This window comes from Anas platyrhynchos, chromosome 2 (assembly GCF_047663525.1).
Source record: "Anas platyrhynchos isolate ZD024472 breed Pekin duck chromosome 2, IASCAAS_PekinDuck_T2T, whole genome shotgun sequence".
NCBI classification, from domain to species: Eukaryota; Metazoa; Chordata; class Aves; order Anseriformes; family Anatidae; genus Anas; species Anas platyrhynchos.
The window spans coordinates 58,744,403-58,768,056 of NC_092588.1; the positions used below are offsets into that span (position 1 = coordinate 58,744,403).

The 23,654-nt window shown below is 33.8% G+C and overlaps 1 protein-coding gene across 3 annotated transcripts in view; it reads left to right on the forward strand.

The window, feature by feature from the left end:
• The window catches only part of DOK6 (docking protein 6), a 251,284-nt gene that overhangs the window by 195,238 nt on the left and 32,392 nt on the right, over positions 1 to 23,654 (forward strand). For 2 of the 3 annotated variants that reach the window (XM_072034808.1, XM_027451907.3), the window contains exon 7: positions 1,873 to 1,990. In XM_072034808.1, coding sequence (XP_071890909.1) covers positions 1,873 to 1,990 — 118 coding nt within the window. Of the gene's footprint in view, positions 1 to 1,872; positions 1,991 to 7,623; positions 8,056 to 23,654 lie in introns of those variants that run through there. The other variant, XM_038174136.2, reaches the window with a different exon arrangement.

Genomic DNA, 23,654 nt, shown 5'->3' on the forward strand with positions numbered 1-23,654 from the left:
TAAAAAAAATAGCTTTAACTATTTCAGTTCATCCCATAGATTTATCTTTGAGACAATGAACCATAGTCAAAGCAGTTCTCTTTACTAGAATTTGTTCATAACGCATAATAATAACGAGCTTTGCCCATTGCCTAGACTGAAGTTTACCTTTAAATTCTGAATAAATCATCAATGTACTGAAGTTACATGATGTTTTATTTTTCTAACTCAACAAAGTTACCTTTGTTACTCTTGCTATAATGAAACAGTAATTCTTAGAAGGTTTGATATTGCCTTGATCTCCACAATAAAGAAACTTCTGTACACTAAAAAACTTAAACTCCCCAGTCTCCCCAAAATAGATCAAGCTTTTGAACTTCTCTTAATGGTTGAATTGTTTCTTAACAGTCTTTACTTCATATTGAATAGCTTGTAGTGATGATCTGCAGCACCGACAAATGAAATGAAATACTGGCTATAAATGAGCTGTGAAGACATTAGCTATAGAAAGGGATTAATTTTGATGATAATTCTCAAGAAAAAAAAAAAAAGTAATTGCTATAGATTGAACAGAGATTGAAATATTCACCACACGTCAATGAATACTAATTCTCAACGATGAAATAATTGTAAATCTTTGGGTAAATATTGTTTATAAACAAGCCACGTATTTGTTGATTTGTTTGTTTTTGTATGTATGTTTTTAATTAGTATTAGAGAATATCATATGGTTGTATGGATAAAAATGGCTTTTTGAATTTTGGATTATGATTCTGAAAGAGGAGTCTCTAGGAATTAATCATTAGCCTGCAATAAGCGATCTAAACCATGAATACCTTCTGCTGTATAGACAGACTCTCTGAAAATGTGGCTTACCGTTTCAGACTACCACCCTCACCATACTGGTCCTGCTCCTGAAATTAAGGATTTTTTTCTCTAAATCTTTACATGCAATTGATCCATTCAGTGCTGTTCCTTCCAGACATCTGAAGAAATGACATGCTCCACAGATACGATGATTTGTTAGATCCCACAAATTTTATATTCTGTAAAGCCAGAGATACACAATTTTTGCAGATAAATTTTCTTTTCTTCTATCTGGAGAAAGTGTAAGGTACACAGACATATCCAAAGCATTATCAGGTGTATTATCGGCATGAAAAAGGCTCTGTCATTGTTTCTATTTCCTGTAGCCTAGTCTTGTCTTTCTTTCACAGCTCATTTCACATCTGTTTTGGAGACAGAACTGTCGTTATTAAAGTTTACATTCCTCCTGTCAGGTTTCTGTGCTGTAGCTCTTGTAGATGTGGACACTTATCATGTAATTCATGCCTTCAGTTACATAAAGTCTCCAAGACTGGGAAATTTGCTCTTGAGATTGTAGCCTGGTACTGGTAATGAAACGCCTCTACTTAAATGGAGGGTTATGGAACTAATGACCCTTCATTGCTAATTCTCTGCTGGTTGTCTCAGATTCTTTTTTAACATCTTTCTGGATAGGCAATCCAACATGCACGTTACATGACAAAAAATAAATGCGATTATAGAGGGTTTTAAGATTTCAGGCATATATTAATGCATCACTATAGTAAAGTTAAAGGAGAAAAAATTCCGGTGGTGGTAAGAATAGCCATTGACAAATAAGGATATACTCTTACGTGCTAATATTAAATTTTGCTGGCAAACCTGTATAGCAAAGTATACTTCTGCATTCATTTTTCTGAGCATTCAGAATGCTCATGCTTACAGTGCATTTTAAATGATAGTAGAAAACCTGTGGTAATTCAGCAAATAGTGTCTTCATAACAGCATTGCTTCAATTTATGGTTTCAATATTTATCTATCAAGTATACTTATGTGTGATCTTTCCCTTATGTTTGACTTCTTTTTTAGCTCCAGACCAGTCTGTCTGAACCAATGACATTATCCAAGTCAATCTCACTTCCTCGAAGTGCATATTGGCATCATATCACCCGGCAGAACAGCGTTGGAGAAATCTACAGTTTACAAGGCAAGTTTATTTTAAGTACATGCCAGGACTATTAACTTCTTTCCACTTTACCACAATTCATGCAGATTGCTTTTTATTTGCACTGGTTTTCTCTCCTTTTCATTTTATCAATTGTCAGGAACTGCAGCAGGATTCCCAAATTTACATAAAGCAGGTTTCTTTTAGTCAGTTTGTAAACTATTGGTGAAAATTATTCCAAGAATCACTACATATACATACTAGATAGACAATTTGGCTCAATGTAGTTTCTCGGTAGCTAATGAATGTCAGTGTGCTTTAGTACTTGTCTTCCAATAAGATTGTGTAGATTTCCAATAAGATTTGGGCAACCTCAGGGTGCCCAATTAAATCTACATCAGGTAGCTGTATAAATTGCAAGATTAGAATGAGTTAATTCTAGGAAAAAGAGCTACTCTTGGTGAATTTGCTTGGAGAATAGTATATATGAACTGTTGATTAAACTAACTTACAGACATGCTGTATACAACTATCATCTGTTTTTGTATCCAAATCTCTTTCATATATTTAGATTCTAAGCTATTTGCTTAAATGGTATAATTAGCATAAGGAGGAGGATAGGGAGGATTCACTGCTGTTAAGCTGAAATTATTTTGTATCTTTTAGAAAATTGATATTATCATTAAATTTAAAATGTAGACATTAATTAAAATCATTTTTTCACTTAAAAAAAAAAAAGTAGCAAACTTATTCCTTGAGCAAGAGTTTAAGGATTTCATTTGAATTCCCTTTTAATAAGCTGTTTGCATAAGCAATTTACATTTAGATGGGAGGTTAGAAACTGCTCAAGAACCAGAGTATGCCGTCCAAGAAAACATATTACATGCTTTCATGCAATATATAGATTAAATCCACGATGTATTTGTTTTGTAAATTATCACATAAATTAAAATCAGCAGGTGAGCTGTGAATTCAACAGGTGACTCATTAAAGGGTATAGCATTTGTTTTTCCTCATCCCCATCCAACAAAGACAAAGTAAACTGCTAATCATAATTACAGACTTACAGTTAAATAAAACTAATGAAAAAATAATAATAACCTTCCAGAAGTTGGTTGTGAAAAAGGTTGTGCCTGTAGATCACCTTTAAAAAAATTATTACGTCACTGATATCTTTCATGAACACAACAAGAATGGAAAAAATATTTTTATAGAGGTATTAGAGTTCCTCTTCTTATGTTCTCGGTGAGATTTTCCTTTAGAAAAAGAACAGTGAAAGTGTTATGACATCCAGGACATGAGAAAATGGAACATTATTTATCTCTGCTGTACCTTTTGTTTCTCATAACTGGGCTTTGTAATTCAGTACAATTTAATTTAAACGAAAGCAAAATTTGATACATCAAACACTCACTCAATATGCATACCAACTGCGTCTGCAGGAGGCAACTTATTGGAAGTGTATTATTAAAAATGCAAGGATTCTGATTTTTGGAAGTAGGCAGATTCTATTCACACGTCCACTGAAACATGGGACTAATAAATATTTCAGAACTTAATATTTTCATTCATCTTACACATACTACAATGACTGAAACTTGAGAAAGCGTAATAGATTTCAGGAGAGAGCAGTCCAGTTTTAACAGTGGGCTAAGAAATGCACCCAGAGGACAAATTTCCCTGCCTCCAATTGCAAAACTTCAACATTCAATAATATTATTCATTATCTGTAATGAAGATCTCTTTGAACTTTCTGCTGCAATGCTTCTGGCTAATTAAATGCAGTATATTGGTGCAGAAGCTTAAGGGAGCAGAAAGTACACGTTTTTGTCCTAGTACCTGTTCATACTAATAGTCTTTGCACAGAAAAGACCTACTAGTCAACAAAGCCTTAGCCCACAGATGCTTCACACATGAGGGTGGAAGGTGGATAGAGAGGAAGCCGATTTAAAGCATTACCTCAACACTGACCTTAGCACAACAGACAGGTGAGAAGAGTTGTTGCAGAGGAAAAAAAACACTTGCTGCTGCCGTGGTCTTCTCTGAGTTTAAAAAGGTATATTTCACCTTCAGAGAGGAGACTTTTTATTTAGAGAATAGTCCAGCAAACTCAGTTCAGCACTTCATGTGTGTTTATGACAAAGCATATTACATTAAAAAATGTGAAAATTTCACATTATTCCCATTGTCTTGCAGATTCTAAAATGAAATAACTATCATGGTGTCTACCAATATTCAGATTACTATCAATAAGAGTAAAGTAACATCCAAGCTCACTGTTAAATACAGTGCAAAAGTGTTTGCCTAATGGCAGTTATTTCAGACTTGCAATTTGAAGTGACTAGAATTTAATTAATAACAGCTGGTGATATATAAGGAGAAATGAACATGTACTCATACTACCTTAGATAAATTGGCTCTTTGGGAGTTATTTAGCAGTCAAATTTAACTTAATTAGTACTGTGAGTTGATCTGATAATGAATATGCTGCAGAGTAAGAAGGGAGGGGGTGTGTGTTTTTTTAGAGCCTCTATTTCAGATGAAAAAAAAGGCAATTCAGTAGATGGATACTGGGTTTATCATCCTCCATCTATGAAAATCCTTCATGCACAGACCCAAAAAGATTAAAACAGTGAATAATAGTGTTAAAGGAACACACACTGCACAAAATATCTTAAAAATGAGGTGAACTAGTTTCTCTTTATATACCTTTTCTTCTATTTGGTCTTCCTTGCACTCTTTCAGTTCTTGATTGCACTACTATGATGAAAGTAGCAATTTGGTTGTCTAATTAATCTTATACATAGGAACAAGTTGGTGGTTGGCTTTTCCCAGTGGTAGCACATCACCAGTAGTATTATTTCAAATTTTACAGTATAGTGCTGCAGGTCTGGCAGAGCTGCCATGTGATCTGCAGCTGCTGTGTAGGTTGTGCAATGGGCCCTTGTTAGCTGAAACAGTCATGTCCTTTCATTGCTGTGCACTGCCTTTCCTCTTTTCCTGACATGACATTGGGTATGTGGCAAGCCCTACTGCACAATATGAAAAAGAAAAGGGGAGGGAGGAGGGAGGGGGGGGGGGGGGGAGGGAATTGTTTTCACACAGAAAATCACAAAGTTTTTAAAGCCATCAGGTTAAATTCTAGTCTTTCTGTGTTATAATAATTTCACTTAGAGAAGAAAAAACAGTATCTACCCTCATAAGTCATTATTATCAGGCATGTGATTTAGCATTGTTTCACAAAATAATTAAAAACTGAAGTAAGTAAAGAGAATGTCTTTTTATACCACAAATGTTAATTATATTTTTTGGTATTGTTTAAAATTTTCCATTTGGGCATTTAGCTTTGCTTAGGATGATAAAGGATTGCAGATCAAATATTCAGCTAGCTGAAATGTAGTTTTGTGCACCTTGCTGTAGAGAATGCAGATAGTACAAATTTTGATCATGGTCATGATCATATTATTAAACAAACAAGGCCAAATAGAATTTTGGTATGGAAACCTACATTAGCTTTTTGTATTGCAGTTATGGAAATCCCTTAGGAAACTATTTTCAGAAAATCTAATTACAGTTTGGCCTTTCTCCAAGAAATTCAAAATTAAGAATTGCTTTCAATCACCTCTGTTGTGTTTGAGTCTGGTTTGTTTCTTATTTGGACTTTGTTTTTGCATACACAAAGGAATGAATACCTACCCACTTAAGCAATCGTAATAATTTCTATGAGGGTACTCATGTGAGTGTGTTTGTATAAGAATTATACCAGTAACACCTTACATGTTATCCTATTAAAGAGAGCAGTAATGCTTTTTTCCAACACAAATTGCTTATCACAATTGCTTATCAAATTCTGTAGTAAGCACATAACAAAGTGATTAAATAACACTAAGATTCCTGCTAAGAGTCTACATTTTTCAACTCAGTTAGGAACTTGGAGAAATAAAACTATAATCTTCAGTGAGACAGGTCTTAGGCCAAAAGCATCATTAAAGCTTGTAAGTATATATGAAAAATAAAAACATAATGAATTAAAAAGTAGCCTCTCTGAAATCATAGAAATTTTGCTATTGATGAAACTGGTTTTTGTATTTCACACTAAAAATGTGGGAAACTAAACTTTTGCAAATCAAAACAGAATGAACCTCTGGTTCCTCTTTAATGCAAACCTCCTCAAAAATCAGGCCTGCATTGCTCATTGTCTTTGGCCTTGTTAGGAGCTCTCCTCTCTTTTTTGGAATATATTTTAAATAAAATAGCATGTAGGGTTAACCCATTCAGGTAAAAGGTTTTGTATTTAAAAGGAAAGACAGTCAGACACAAGATTTCTTCCAGATACAAAAGTTTGCAGCCTTTCCAAAGTAGCCTTTTCATATGCCATTTAGAATAATTAGATACTGTTTGAGTTGCTAAATATTTAGAAGGATTTGAATCATCCTGTTCAGCCTTCTTTAGGCTAATCCTGCAGGAATTTCCTATGTGGGCTTCTGCAATTTTCTACAAATTAGAGTATGTAAAATGAATTGAAGGACATTCATCATTTTGCCATTTCCATTGTTTGTTCATGTGCCCAGGAAAAGAGCACAGAATTCATTTCCCCATTTAATTTGATGCCAGAATAATGTGGATAATATAAAATGTTAGAATATATCTGTTATTTAAACCTGATTGTTCAGTAATGTTTCACTAAGTGTCTACCAGCAGCTTTGCTGCTGACGTGCTTTATATCCTGCCATCTTCCCATTTCCTTTTCTGAATCTCATCAGGACACATTAGCAAATGAAGCCTATAAAACTTGAAATATGAATAAAGGACACCTGAAACAAGATACTGAGTAGAGAATGTGTGAGAGCTACATTATTTAAAATGACTATATTACGTGGCTTCTTAAGTCTTACGCTGAAGATTAAAACTTTTTCTTCTGAGCTTTGAAGTTCTGTGCAAAATAGTGCATCACTAAGCTGACTTTAAAATGTCATATTGGAAATGGGAAATGTCCTACTCAGAAACTAGTAAAGAAGGACCTCATTTTGTTTTACAATGATTGCTATCGCTAAATAAGTGCATTACTGACCTGCTGTAGAGAGTATCTTGACACACTCCTTTTCACTCTGGTAAATAGCTTAAGAGGTTCTTATGGTTACAAAACATAAAAAACAGGTGGAATGCCAAAAATGATTAATAAAGTATATTCCGTTGTCAAATTCAGAAGTTCTGGTTTACTTTAAGGCCTTTGTTGTAATGCACTTTCTCTCAGTATATGGTCCTCCAGTGAGATCGCTCATCAGCAAAGTTATTTTGTGTTAGACCAGAAAGCTCAGGAGTCACTGTAGTGTGAGGTTACAACTGAAAGCTTAAACAGTTTATGGAAAGTAGTTAAATCTAACAATTGCCTTTTCTACTCAAAGAAAAAAAATGTTTTTAGTACCAACTACAGAAATTTTTAGTTATAAATCTCTTTTTACGTCTTAGGTTAATGATTTCATTAATAACACTAGCTTCTCACTCAGTATGAGAAGTAAATTAAGCTTTGGTCTTAGCTTAATTTAACCAAACCCAGGAATTTTTAGTGTGAATTAGCTCAAGAAAACACGCTCAAAAAAGCTCAAGAAAATACTCCTGACTGAAGCTGGACTGCTGCAGTCATTTTATCTCTCTGTTCTGTGATAAAATTCCAGGACCTTCATTGTGTCATGAGACCTGTAGCTCAGAAAAAGAACATGTGCTGTGGGAGAATAGATGTAACCAGCTCCATGGATGCTAATTGTCAGCTGGCATTGGATTGTCTGAACAAGAAAGGTTAACCATGTTATTTTGAAGAGAAAATTGAATTATTTGGCAAAGGTCAACTTTGTGAAAACTGCTTTTTTTCTATTAAACCTTTTCACCAATAAATCCAGACTTTTCTAGCTAAAACTATTTTGTGTTAAATATGTAATTACACTTACTATCAATAAGATTGTTGGTAGGCTTAATATCTCATTTTTGTAATTTCAAATAAATTGAAAATATTTCTATGCTGAAAAACCCTATTTTCTAGTCTAACTATTACTCAAAATCATGAATGCATTAAGCCCCCTTTAAAAAAAAAAAAAAAAAAAAAAAGACAACCATGCCCTGCATACTTAAGAAAAAAATACCTGAGCAAAAAAGATGTATTTTCTTTAGTTCCTATTTGCAGGAATTGTTTGCACTTCTTTTTCTTTCAGTAATTATTTCAAATAATGTGAAATGATTATAATTGACACCTCTACAGAACATGTTCACAAGAATTGCTATAATCTAAAAACAGTGTGGGTTTTGAAAATAGGCTGTATAATTGGATGAGTGTGGGAACATTAATAATATCAGCTTTGCCTACAGTAATGAGAATAGGATTCACAAGGATATCAAATACCATTGATTGTGTTCTACTTTAAATAGAAAAAGATATAATACCCCCTTCACAACCCAATGTTTATGAGTTCAAATGACATCATATAAATATCTATTTATCTGTTTGTCTAAAGTGACATAACATTGACCTGCCTGTTAATTGTTTGTTGTGAAGTTTGCAATATATTTGCTATAGAAAGAGCATTGCAAGATCTCAAATATATTAATACAACGTTTCAGTGAGATTGTCCATCTTATGTATCCCACCTTATTAATCTGCAACAATATTATGGTGACAGTATTTGTAGCACACAACACAGAGTCTGATATTAGTGAAGACTATTTATTTCATGGTAAGAATTTTCAATTTAAGCATAATGGACACTCTACCCACTATGTTCAGTTTAATCGATCCGTAAGAATATGTTCTTTATAACTCCATAGTGAATTTTAGCTGTGCAGAACTGATTAAAAAAATCACAGCATTATTCAGTAGAGGAAAAAAGACATGTTCAAAAAAATATCTTAGAACGTCTATTTGTTAAAAAAAAAAAAAAAAAAAAAAAAGCCTTTTCATCTTGGTGAATACTTATATCCTGCCAACCTTTTATTAGATCAGAATGATATGTTGTAAGACACTATGATAATTTTCACAGAAGTAAGAACTGTGAATAATAGGAATTTCCTCCCAATGCAGAGTTAAAAAGATTTCACTCAAGTGAAAGCTTTTCATCCTTTCCAAAGCTGGTCTGCCAACTCCTTGTAGCTCCACGTTTGAATACAAGAAGTAAGTTTGCAGTTTAGCTGCTGGATACTTGTTTATCCTTCCAAATTCTATCAAAATGTCTATTGAGAGGGTATTTTATAGCTCTGACTTCAAGAGCACACAAAATATTCTTACGTTAAACTGAGAAAAATGCACAACCAAACTGGGATAGATTGAAAAGTGACAGGACTTGGTATAAATAAGAGGAAGGGTGGAGTTATCTGCATGGTGATTTGGCATTTACATTACAAATATCAAAGGCACTGTCCTTCCCTACCTGTGATCAGATATGTCCACATGCATATTCAGCATGAAGTAGCAGAGCACTGTATGATAAAGCCATACCTATACTAACAACAGACCAGAGAAGTAAAGTCATGAGTGGTACATGTTTTGCTGTTCAGCAGCAAATGCCTCAATTGGAAAGCGAGGGTGAAATGAAAATATCTTTACTACTACCATTAGTGACTTCATATTAATGTTGTTGCTGCTAAGCCAAGTTCACATGCAATGGAACTGTACATTAGTTTTCTCTGAACTGCTAGTGTGTGCAACATAACAGAACGTGAACAGCAGAGTTCCTAGCAGAGTCCCATCAACCCAATGCCTCAGACCAGCCCAAGTGGAGAAAATCCAGGTCTGGTACCTGCTTCTCCAGTGTTCTCCAGGCAGCAGCCTGGATGGGGGAGGCATGGCTTGACCCCTGAGCTGGCAGAGCTGAGGACGCATCTTCTCTTTGCCTCTTGTCTGTCTTTCAGTTTCATCCCCATTCAGGATAACAAAAAGGTTCTTCCCTAACCCTCAGTCTTGATAGACAATACTTGGTAGGAGCTACTGCTGCCAGTAATCCTTTTTGCTCTACAAACTCAGCTGATCCCTGTATAGCCACCTCGGACTGTTTCCATGTGTCCTTGATATAAGCTGACCTAAACAGACAGGCACAACTTACTTATAGTCAGTATTATCATGCATTCACAGTAAAACATTTACTTTCTTACCAGAACACTTAGCTGAGAATTAGGTATCTGTGAAAAGTACAATGGTCTGACAATAGTATTAATGTGGGAGGTTGTTTTTTTTTTTTTTTGGAACCAAATATTATTAAGAGGATTTTGATCAGCTGTTTGTTTTCAGTTTCCAAGAAGAATATTCATCCCTTGTTTTCAGTGTTGCTCATTCTTCCCACTTTTTACTAATTAAGCAGGACAGATTTATTCTCTTCTGTACTGTGTCTGTAAAAAAAAATAAAAGTAACATTAAAAAAATCTTATTATGGTGTCTTTTCATTGAAGCTAATGAAAACTGCATCAAGCAAGTTTTCATTTTCACCTCATTTTGTTACCTTTCTATACATGTGTATAAATAGATAACAATAACAAAATGTTTTCTTCTTAAATATCTGTTGCTAACATGCCGAAGTAGAACTTCTGTGCTCATATACTGTCCTATATTTTTGCTAAAATATGAACAATTCTTGCTTTTAAATACGGTTTCTGTATGTTGTCTATATGATATCTAATGAGGAGTTGTCATATTTCCTGGTTTCTTGGTCATTAATTGATGGCATGAGATCAGGAATGCAGGTACCCAAATATGCTTTATGTCTCTGCTCCACATGTGCAGATCCCAGGTTTCAGAAATATTGTCAAGCAATGCTCTTGCTGAAAATAGGGTTCAGAGCTTACATAAATGTTGAAACTTAAACATAAATTTGAAAAAGCCTATTTTCATTGTAATTTTTATAAATCTATTTGATTGAATGATTGTTGACAGACTGGTCATTTGATTTTATCCATTATTATTGTTAGATTTTTCCAGGGTGTCTCAGCAGTTTTGCAGAGCTTTGTGAGATGACAGTCTATCATTACTAAACATCTGATGTTACGAGCATTTTATGATGGAAAAGATAACCTGTTATGGGTTAGGAAATGGAAGTATATTATATTTGGTCTTGTCAACTGTCTCATTATTCCCCATTCATCAGAGCAGGTATTTAATTCTGAGAAATAGCTCAGCCGTTTTTTATCCCTTCCATGCCTCTTATAGAAACACTTTCCTCTGATCAAGTATGTGCATTTTGGTGTAAGTGTCAATCTGTTGTAGTGCTTTTCGATGAATCTGTTTCTGAACAGTCTTGTTTTTCTCCTTAACTGTTGCCATATATTAATTAAGGCAGCTTGTTTTTAACAAGTAACTGCAGGGGGGTAGGGATGGCAAGTATTGAGCATTATCTGTACCAGTGTGTGATTTTTTCAGTCATAATATATGCACCAATAACCTATTTTGACTCTGTAGTGCAGCTGGAAGAAGGTCTCTTCTCAGTGTTGGTGACCGCAGTACTTTAAGACCATTGATCTTCTATTCATCTTGTATAAGAATTAGGATTTTTTTTTTTTCTTGAGCTTCTTTATCATTCTGTATGATTTCTTGATTTGCTTACCAGCATTTATTCTCATGGATTGGGCCAGCACCAAGGTGTCTTAGGACAGAAGAAACATAAAGAAAGGCTTACGGTGACTCTTCATATACTCTTATTACCTTAGCCGTACTTCAAATCTTGTATTGAACCGTGGGAACAAGCGATAAATTTTTCAGTGGTGTTTATTATATAATAAAATACCAAAGAGGGAGACAATTTAAGCTGTTATCTTCAAGGTGTGACTGTTTATTTGTTGGTGGTGGTGGTGGTGGTAGTTTTTTTGCTTATGCTGCAGTAAATCAGGAACATTATCAGGGACATAAATGATATTATGCTAGTGTATAGCTACTATGAAAAAGGAAAATGTACAGAAATTTTAAATGGTATCATTGATATGAATATAAGATGCTTACTCATTTTCCTTGTCTAAATATTCAAAACCATGCAAGATGCAAGAGAAAACCTTCATAACTAGACAAAAAAGAGAGTTTACTGTTAAGGCATTTGTCCTGAGCTGCTGCAAGTTATCCTTGTTCTTCAAAAAATAAATAAATAATAAATAAATAAATAAATAAATCTGCTCACCTACAGAAGACAAAACCCTTCCCTATAACTTATGTCCGAAGTTCACTGTGGCATAAACACTGTTGAGCATTTCTCGACCTGTACGATTATGTAGGGCCTTTTTGACTGAAGGTCATCTTTATTCTGATAGCCATGGACCTCTGCTGGATTTTTATAAAGAAATGTAGATTAATTTTCTGTGATAAAATACCTGTATGTTTGCTGTGGACTTAGAAGTCATCTGTATGAAGGAGATTCTCTTTTTAAATTTAGTTACATTGCAAATGTGATCAGACAAAAAAGTAAACTGAGAAAGTCAATGCAACTGTGGAAATGGTTCAGTAAAGCCTTCTTATTACCATCATATAGTATGAAATTGTCCCAACACATATATTGTTGCAGCGTAGGTTAATACCTAGAGAAAGAGTCTACACCATTACTCTTGTCATTAAAGCAATATTTGACCTCAACAGTAGGAGGATGCCATTTTTTCACTGAAAACAGCTTTTAGCCAGATTCTGTGAGTAGTGGCCTGCTACTTGCAAATGTTTTTTTAATCCAGAAGTGACATGAGAGAATTAGTTTTGAACTCTGTCTTTGCTGACCTCAGAGGAATAAATTACCTTCTCCTTAGAGGTAGTATGACAGACTGACACTTTACACAGTGTTAACAGTTTTTACCAGCCTAGGGAATAATCATTCAAATCTAACAATTATTGTGGCACCTCTCATATGGCAGCCAATCACTGTTCTTAAACTGTAGTACTAGGGTGTATGTACAATTTTAGTAGTCACTGTTTGAAATTGGCTGTTTCTTGAAGTGGACACTGAAGCTATAAACCTGTCAAGAATTTTTCCTAAGAGAAAATTGTTCAGAATTAGTTTATAGCATTTTATTGGAAATTTATATTATCCCTTACCCAAACACATTTATAAGAAACATTTTTTTTTTCAGATAACTGCAGTATGGTGTGTTTTTTGTTGTTGTTGTTTGTTTGTTTGTTTGTTTTTATCTCAAGTTTTAATAACAGAATCCAAATGCAAAACCCATGACTATGAATTTATCAGTCATTCTACAAATATCTCATGCAAATATGTTAACAGGATTTTTAAACCTACACAGTGAAGAAGCAAACAAAAAAAAAAAAGTATTATGCAGACCAAAATGAAATACATGAATGCAGCTAAGACTCACATACTAAGACAAACCTTATTATAGCACATGTTAAGGTGAACCTTGTTATAAAATAATCATTTCAGCGTGAAGAGTTTCATCTGTTAGTTTTGGAAGCAGCGTTGTGAATGCAATGTGAAATTTCTTCTAAACTGTAAAAATATATCAGGATATGCCATATCCCAAATATGTATATGTTTGTGTATTATGTATTTGGTTCTTAATAGCTGCAACCTTGAACCCAACTCACATTCAGGTGTTGATTCATCACAGAAATGTTTGTTAGGTAAAAAGTAAAATTTAGTGAAGATTGGAATTAAACAGAAAGCCAACTTATCCATATTTTTACTTATTTTTACAGGATTTCACAGACATAAAATACATTGCATACAGTATATTGTAGATCTTCTTACACCTTTTTAAGTTGCATCTATCTTTTACAAGTAGCCAATTATACATTATGTTCCTCTTAAAATCTTTTCTTGCTTCTTTTCTACGTAACTTTGTTTTCATTTCTCATACATCATAAGTGTATTTATTCCTTATTACTCAAATGTCTATGAAATACAAGTAGTTGGTGACAATTGGGTCCAGTGTTCATTGGTTATATGACTAAACCAAAGGAGTGTGAGATACCAATCTGTTACGAGTCAGTTTATCTCTGATGAAGAGACCTCCTAGTTTGTTTGCTAAAGAGATTTCTATTCTTATTCTACATATCAGAAACATGTTTATTTCACCATAGTTAATTGTCCTTTATATGTTACTATTGTGTACCTGTACTATTTGCTATCATAAATGCAGTTGTTAATAGCTTTTAATTGTTATATTATATATATACCATTTTAATATGCTAAAACTTTTTTTCATTTGGAACATATATATATATATATATATGTATATATGCATTGCCATTACGGCTGTGTGCGAAATGATATCCCTGGTAAGTATTTTCTCTGTACTAAATCTAGTGTCTCTGGAAAGTGTAATAGAAGTGCCACATTTAGTGCCACATGATAGCTGGAAGTGTCTTTCCTAATGACAGCCACTTCAGGAAAAAAGAGAAAAGGAAGCACTTTGCTGTTCTGGATAGTGATGATGAAAGAATTATGGTTATTGCAATATTGCACCATTAGACTGAAATGAAGATGCCTTTGACAAGAGTTTTCTCTAAGTTAATAAGCAGTACAGGGCTTTCATATTTGCTATGACCATCAGTATACTGAAGAATAAACTGAAGAAGAAAGTCTAGCTACAGGTACACATTGAATTGTATTGCTGAGTATTGTCATGTTGAAAGACTTCATAACTTCAAGTGCTAATCTAATGAAAGCTATTTGCAGTTGTATTGTTTGCTTGCTCATTTTTAATGGCAGAATCTGTGCATAGATATTGATATATAATGTAGATATATAAATTATTATAAGTGGTAGCACTGTCTTGATTAATTTGTTCCCTTGTTTGCTCATGATCCTCTTGATGCATGGAATAGGAGTGTGATTTGACAAGACAATAAACCCAGCTTGAAAGTGCCTACTGTCTGATAAGAAATGCCATGGCTGTGTGATTTGGAATTACTCAAAATATTTTGATAGGTAGCATTGTTGAAGCAAACTTTATGCCAAACCAGATACCACTTGAACTTTATATCAAATCTGGTATTATCTCATCTTCTGTTGCTGATATCATGCCAATGTAAAGGCATATGGCTAACATAAACACTCCATTCTATGTTCTTACTTACTCACAGTAAATAAAATCATGTTCTGAGGCTTAATCTAGATTCAGTCTCTGACTGAATGATACATCTGTGCCTTACTGATGTTAATAATAATTTTAGAACAATGACACAAATCTCCATTTTGTTTTTTTCTCCTGGCTGCTGCAGTAGTGGAATTCGGGACAGTGTTCAAAGATTAGATCACCAACAAGGATGCAAGAAATAACACACACATTTGAAGACATAATATACTCAGGCAGTGTTTCTGAACCAATCTAACATTTAAATTGCCCTAAATCAGTCAGTCTGCCTTTCTGATTTAGATGATTACTTCCTTAATATTGCAGATATATGTTTCTGGAAGGTGTAAGTCTCTAAATGGAAGTCAGCATTGATAGTGGTATGATTACAGCTGCTAACATAAGCTGAAGGTGTGACTCCCTCTGTTCACTGTAAGTATGTGAATCCTGGGAAAGTAAGTGCCTTAAATTCCCAAAAGCTATGAGTATAGTGTCACTATAGGAAGTATTTTAGATTTCGCAAAAAAACCCTCAATCCTCAAGTCCAGGTGTCAGGGCAAGGTTTCATAAAAACAATGCGAATAGTTCCAGATACCTATGCCTGTCCTTTCTATACGGACTGTGGCCATGAAAATCTGGACATTTTGAAAATTAGGTTTCTTTATTTTTTTATTTTTTTTAATACTTTGTTTCTGCAATAACATTTTTCTTTGCCTCACTAAGCTTTTAATAAATCCTTTTCTCAGCTCTCATAGCTTATGCAGTAAAGCTGCATTGTTGAGCTGGCACAGATAATACAATTTGTTCATCCTTCTGGTAGACACTTCCCATGGAAATTATTGGGTATAACCCGCTTATCTCTAAGACTATTTTTTTGTCACACTGAGAAATAGGGTGATTTGAAGAAATGTTATATATAATCACCATTGTAGTTTTAAGTATATGATTGGGATAAAGAATATTATTCATAAAACATTAACTAATGTGCAATTCTGAAATCAAATTAATTATGTCTTAATTTCTTATCATGACTCTGCAATAAATATTTTTCTTAACTGTTTTACAGTTACATTTTTTTTACTACTAATACTTGTTTCACTAATGTGAATTGTCAGTTTCATCATTTTACTGAAAAATCTGAGTTAATTCAAGAAGCCAGAAATAGCTGAGATACCTCAGGATGGGAAGGAAGGGGAGGTGGCAGTGGGAGGATGTTTTTGAGAATTTTCTTCTGTAAAGAGTTTTCAAGAAGTGAATAATCAGTATTATGCTGGGTCCCTCCCACCCAAGAAGCTATGTGCCAAAATTTAAGCTTCTTTTGAATAGCAGCTATATTTACATGGCTGGAGAGTTTGCTTGGATCTGTGGTTTAGCATCTGAGGAGAAAGAGGAAATGCATGAAACTCTTCTCTTTTGATTGCTAATTGCTTAGAAACTGTACATTGTATCTACTGCTCATCTTATAGTTACTAACAAGTACCTTTATGTTTTCATCAAACTGTCGCAGGGCTGCGGTAGTCTATCATTTATTTTACCTAGAAGAAGGAATGTGTTTAATATTGTGAGCCTTTGTAGTCCTATTGAAAATAGAGAGAGAAAAAGAAGGAGACGTTATATTTTGCAGTGACTCAAAAAAATGAAACATTTTGTTCTCTGCCCTGGAATGTTAATAAAAGCACTGTAGTGACAATAATATATAGCCTTTTCCAGGATGGAAGGAACAGAAACGTATGTTCTGCCTTCTGGCAAGAACAATGATTATGTGTTTTATCTGTCAAATCTATCTGTATATATAATGCTTCTAGAAGCATAGTATCTCTATACTGAAATTAAATTAGCAATTCTACAAACCAAAGTCATGCTGAAAATAGAAAACATGTTCTGAATTATAACTGTAGTTTCTAGGAAAAGGAAGACAGAGATGTTCATCCACTATCTAAATATTAACTATTTTTTTGCATGTATGTATAAAGTAGATCTGTGACCAAAAAAGAAATAAGCTTTTTAAAGACACTCTTTAGTTCCATTTTAACAGAAGGTTTTGTTTATTAAAAATTGTAACTAAAATTCTTCCAGTAATTTAGAAGTTTAAATTCAAATCTTCCAAACTTTTTTTTGGCAGACATTATTTTGTTGATATTATGTTATGAGAGGGTAAGCACAAATAATACCATATTTTCAGTATTTTGAGAGGCACAATCAGTATAATCCAACACACTATCAACAGTTAGGAATAAAGATTCATTTCTGAAGTGTTTTATTTAGAGAAAGAAATACATAATACATTTATTTATTTAGAGAAAAACACACATTTATTTAGAGAAAAAAAATACATATTCTATGGATATACTTCAGTCATTTGACTCAAATTTATTTATTTATTTTACAAAAAAAATTAATTTAACAAATTATAGGAACGTTTACTCACAGCTAATTTTAACTTTGAAAACTATTCTTTCTTGTAACATAGATCTGCTCATAACCTTTTTTATCACACTGCATGCATAAACTAACTGAATTCTACATCTGTATTCAGCTAGGCTTATGCTGACATCACTGGTTTTAATTTGTTAAAATAAGATCACTTTTAGGAATGTCCTTTTACTTGATACTTTCACACTTTGATTACATTCATGTTCTTTACCTAGTATTTATTTTAACAACAACAACAACCAAAACCAGTTTTGAACTACTTTTCAGAAGGATTTGTACAGTCTTTTGTTATTATACTTTCTAATGACAACATCTTTGTCATTTTCAGGATTTCATATAACATGCCTAGGATGTTAAATACTGACATCAGACAAGAGGAACTAACAGTGTTTGTGAGCAAATTACCTGTGAGCAAATTTGAGTAATCATTCTCAAAGGATTAGCTCACAGGTAGATTCCAGTGAACATATGGATAATTGATCAGTTTTGTCTTAAATATTTCAATTATTTCCATTTCCGATTGATATTTTCTAGCAAAAAGAAGAAACTCATAGTAACTTCCAACATATATCCTATCATTTGAGACATGCAATATAATTATGTATTCCATTTTTGTTTGTTTGTTTGTTTGTTTTTTTCTAGTATATTATAGATGATAGAACTGTAATTCTGTTCACTGTGTTAGGAAAGGCCATAACTGTGCAACAGAATTCTAGCAAAGACAATAGAAAAAAAAAAACGTCAGAGCACATTCAGTTCTTATAAAACAAACAGAAAAATATCGTGATGAAATACATGTACTCATATGAAAGAGTGAATGAATGCAGTAACAGTTCATTTGAGTGAAAATTTTATCTTAACAATTAGCCTTTATTTCATGTCAAGTACTATTCTTTGTTGTTTCCTTTTGATATCCATATAAGAAAATGTGTTATTTTTCTTCATTGGCATTTCTATCATTCTGAAAAATAGTTTATAGTGATATGATATACTATACCCATAAATGTCATAAAATCATACCCTATCATCAACATCCATGTGGTTTTGGTCAAAAGTACAGAGTAGATATGATGAGGATAGTTGGTTTTATGACACACTCTTATTATTATAGAGCTCAGATGGCTGAAACAACTGCTTGGAACAGAAACACCTAGATTTTACCCAAAGGATGGGCACATTATCCACTTGCCATGAGGCCAAGTGAAATATGCTATTTCTCTAAAAAGAAGCAAATTGCCTTTCCATAGGTCAAGAGACATGCTAAGCTTCACTGTCATATGCATAATATGTAGCTATGGACTATAATTAGAGGGCTCCAGGAGCTACATTTATTTTCATTATTATTGTCATTATTACCATTATTACCATTATCGTCATTTTTACCATATATTGTCATTATTACCATTGAATACCAAAAGGTACATGACACCGAAAGAAAATGTGATTCTTGTTCTATGAAGACTTCAGTTTTTCTGTAAATGGAGAAAGGCAAGTATTAGCTCAGACTTTATTGTGGGTGGAAATTCCATATTTTTGTGACCTCTGCAAGAGGTTTTTGTATGCAAGCAGACATTTCTATGAATTTCAGATGTTAGAGTGAAAGGAGGGGACAATTGAAAATGCATGATCAATACATATATAACTTCTTAGTCTGAGTTTATCATATTGCTTTTGCTAGATATGGGTTAGATTATTCTCATATTTAAAAGGGTTATATTTTTCTCAGAGAGCTTATTTTTCTTTTCATTTACTTAACTGATACCAGTCTACTACTAGAACTTCCCATTAAAGATGACTTTGTGATATAAATATTAGCTGTTTCCTTTGCTCTCAGTCTGTTAACTGCTAATGAGTAAGGGAGTATTCTGCTTAAATAATGCTTAACATCTAATCCATGAAAACAATGTATGAAACAGTTTCTGAAGCCTACAAATATGGTCCTTCTGGTAATCTGGAAACTTGGCAAAACTACTTGACTATAGATGAAATGCCATTTTGTGATCAGAAGGGACTGCAGATACAAGGCTGATAAAGTGCATCCATATCACTGTAAGAAAAAAAAAAAAGAAATGACATGAATGCTTCTCCAGACAGAGCTTCATATCACTAGACATTAGGTCTTTAAAGGGAAAGCGGGAGGGACTAAACCAGTATTTTTTTCTATTTTCCTTTTTTGTGCATGTGTAACTGCACAGACAAGTATTTACAAACCATACATTAAATCTATTGCACACCAATAGAAATACTATAGTGAATCAATTTCTATTTTGATTCAGTATTAATTATTATTAAATTAATGAGACTCATTTATAATTTTTTTTGGCTTGTTCTATCTAGGATGCTGCAAAATATTGTGCTCCTAATGGCATGCAAATCATTTTTCCATCTGCACAAGTGCTCAGCCCCTTCCCAATCAAAAGCAACAACTTTAAATGAATGATTTAGCACAAGGGAAGTGTATTTGATAAGAGAAATTGGAGTTATATTCACTGAAAAAAAGAAAAAAGAAAAAAAAAGGCACTGACAGAGAAGCAGCACTGCTAACTTTACTGTGATCACAAAATCACAAAATTCAATCCAGATGATTCATCTGACTAAAGCAGAGTACCTATTGCAATGGTTGCAATATGCTGTATGTATATTTGTGTATGCATTTTTCCTATTTAGAACTTTCCAATATGCATCTGTATACTTTTTTTTTTTTTTTTTCTAGAGAATTTTACCACACATTTTTACATGAATGCAGGAAATTCTTAGAGCAGGCTTATCATAGTTCTGCATGTAATCTGACAGTGGGAGAACTACTGTTTTTTTGTTAGCAAATTAAATCTACAGGGCTGGCTTCATTTTCCATAATTTTAATGTAATAGCAGGATGGGACATTTTTTTTCTAGTGAAATTTCTAAAAGTTTAAAATATTCCTTCTTCTACAGGTTGTGAAACTAGATCCAAGTGCTGGAGCATGTTTTGGTTTAAGTTTAGAAAAACAAAGCACAAGAATGATCATTTTAATTTCTTAGCATGATATTCATTCTTTTCATTGCTGTGGAGTTGACACGAGTTGTTAAAAAGGTGTTTGTTTCATTTCCACACTGCTACATTTGAGTACTTCATTTGTATGTTATTCTCAGTCAAAGTATATAGAAGGGGAAAGCATGTATACTACCATTCATTACTTTCCATTACACAACTCATTCTAATTATTCTTCTTGCTTTTGAATGATACAGTAAAAAATAGCTACTACATGTATAATGCTCTCAGTTGGTATTTTTATGCAATATCTGATATCAAATAGCGAAACCCATTTTTAATAGTAGAAAATGGTGCCTTTAAATTTCCTCCTTATTAAATACATCCTCAAACTTTTCAGCTTCTATATGGAAGGATACATGATGGATAAATCCAAGTATTTCCAGGGATAGAATGCAACCTAGAAACATAAACACAATTCAAAATATGAAATACTATACTATGCTATATGACCAAAAAAAAAAAAAAAAAAGAAAATTCTTCAGGATTAATCTTGTTTTTTGTTTGTTTAGTTGGTTATTTTTGTTTGTTTGGTATTTCTTTTCTAGGCCTAACTAAATACGGTGTGCTTTCAGAACTGAGGAATTAAGATCTACTGTTCAATACAGTACATAACTGGAAGACTTGAAAGTGTCCTTGACATAAGCCAGAGTTGGGACACAGAATCTGCTTTCTTTAAACTAAGTCTACAACAAGAAATTGTATTCTAATGCAATTTCTATTTAAGTTTAATGTATTATATTTAATGCCACCAAAAGTGGTGATTTGGGATGAAGAGAACACAGAGCTAAAAGATGTCCAAGCCCTTTGTCTTTTATACTGCCATGCTATAGTGAGACATTGCCAGCATTGAGGCAATTACTAAATGAGTATTAGCAAATTCTTTTTGTATGATCAGCCTTTGAGTGTCTTCATGAGTTACCTAGTTAAGAAAATGGTAGCTTGGATCATAGGCATGAAAAGAGTGTCTCTTCTCTATTCTGGCAGAGATCACAAGGAAAGAATAATAGATTCACTGTGTTATTACATTTCTGTGTCAAGGGAATCTCCTTTAAACTGGATCCCTGAGCAGCTACCAACTGTGACAATGTATGGCAACAGCAACGATTTAGCACAGATATGTAAAGCTTTTTCAAGCTGTACCTTTTTCTTACCAAGTTCTCATACTAATCCCAAATGGGTCGTCCTCCCTAGTCCATTCCCCATGGCAGGGTAGTATGAGTCCAGCTGATACTATTGTTATAAAAGCAAACTTCTGCACCTGCATTAGCAATCTGAACATGTAGTATCTGAGTGAATAAAAAGTGCTTTCTTCCATTCAGCAGATTGTGTGAAATAAAGGTAGTTTTTTCCCTCAGTTTCTAAAGTGAAGATTCCCACAAAAGACATTAATCTGATAAATATCTGCAACAGTTTTAAGTGCTGGAAGTCAGTGCAAGTAAATTAAAAGTAGTGCTATATTCTCAAAGGAGAGTTTGAAATCTCAGTTCTGGGACTGAATGATTATTTTTAAAGCTCTTCCTGCAAGAGAGAGATCTTTTAAAAATCCTTTTTTTTTTTTTTTGTATCCTTTATTAAAAATTCTATGAACTTTTTCCAGCTCACAGAGTGAAAAGTTCAGGAAAATTAAAGCATTCACATGTGAGAAAAAAATTGTTTGATGACATCTATACTTCTCTTTGTAATGCATTATTTATTCCCTTGCATACCTATGGCTTGTACAATATATATGGAAAGGAGTGCAAAGTTCTGTCCCTAAATCTTATATTATGCTCTGGCTATAACATAAGCAGTATTTAACACAATAATATATGCACACCTACTTCTATATGCAATACAACTTTTATTACTGCTTTGTTAAGAGTCTGAGTTAAGAGTCTGTGAGTTAAGGGTCTGTGGCCTGCATCTCCTGCATCAAATAACATTGACAAGGTCACCAAGGCCTGCCTATATGGCTGATCAGTCAAAGAAAATTATCAACAACTTTTCATGTGTATCTGGCAACGTCTTCAGGGTTGTCTGTACATTTATCTGCTTTTAAAATAAATAATTAAAACAAAACATTTTAAAGACATTATAAATATCTGTCGAGTTTCAAAACAGTATTGACACTTTGCTTAAATAATGAACTTTTAAAGAAATAAGTTTTCAGATATTTCCAAAGTGAAAACATTCTTCACTTCAGGACTTGGCCAAGTATATTTAATAATGATAAGAAACATGTACATCATCTCATTTTTCATAGAATATTCAAACCATAGAATGGTTTGAGATGGAAGGGACTTTAAAGATCATCTCATTCCAACCCCCCTACCATAGACAGGGTCACCTTGCACTAGACGGGGTTGCTCAAAGCTCAATCTTACCTGCCTTTGAACACTTCCCTGGATGGGCCATCCACAGCTTCTCTGGGCAACCTGTTCCAGTGCCTCACCACCTCCTGAATGAACAATTTCTTCACCATATCTAATCTAAATCTACCCTCCTTTAGTTTAAAGCCATTGTTGCTTGTCCTATCACTACACTCCCTGACAGTGTCCCTCTCCAACTTTCATGTAGGCCTGCTGTGTGTACTGGAAGGCCACCATAAGGTCTCCCTGGAACCTTCTCTTTACTCCATCAGCCTATCTTCATAGCAGAGGTTCTTCATCCCTTGATCATCTTCATGGCCCTGCTCTGGACTCGTTCTAATACTTCCATGTTCTGGGGACCCTAGGGCTGAAGGCAATGAAACAGCTGAAGTCTCATGAGAGCAGAGTAGAGGGGGAGAATCACCTCCCTCAACCTGCTGACCATACTTCTTTTGATGCAGGCCAGGATACAGCTGGCTTTCTGAGCTGCAACATTGCTGGCTCATGTCAAGCTTCTCATCAACCAACATCCCCAGGTCCCTCTCATCAGAGCTGCTCTCAATCCATTCTCTGCATGGCCTGTATTTGTGCTTAGCGTTACCCTAGCCAAGATGCAGGACCTTGCCCTTGGCCTTGTTGAACTTCATGAGGTTTACACATGGGCTGTGATGAAATTTCAGAGTCATATTAGAAATGAAATATTTTGCAAGACTGAGGAAATTAATCAGAATGGCATGATATAAAAGAAAAGGTTATTGAAATTTTTAGCTATTTCGCAGGGAAACATAGCAATGTCTCTTCACTTTTTGATAAACAAAGGTTACTTTTTATCACACATAAGCTTTGGGGCTTGCTT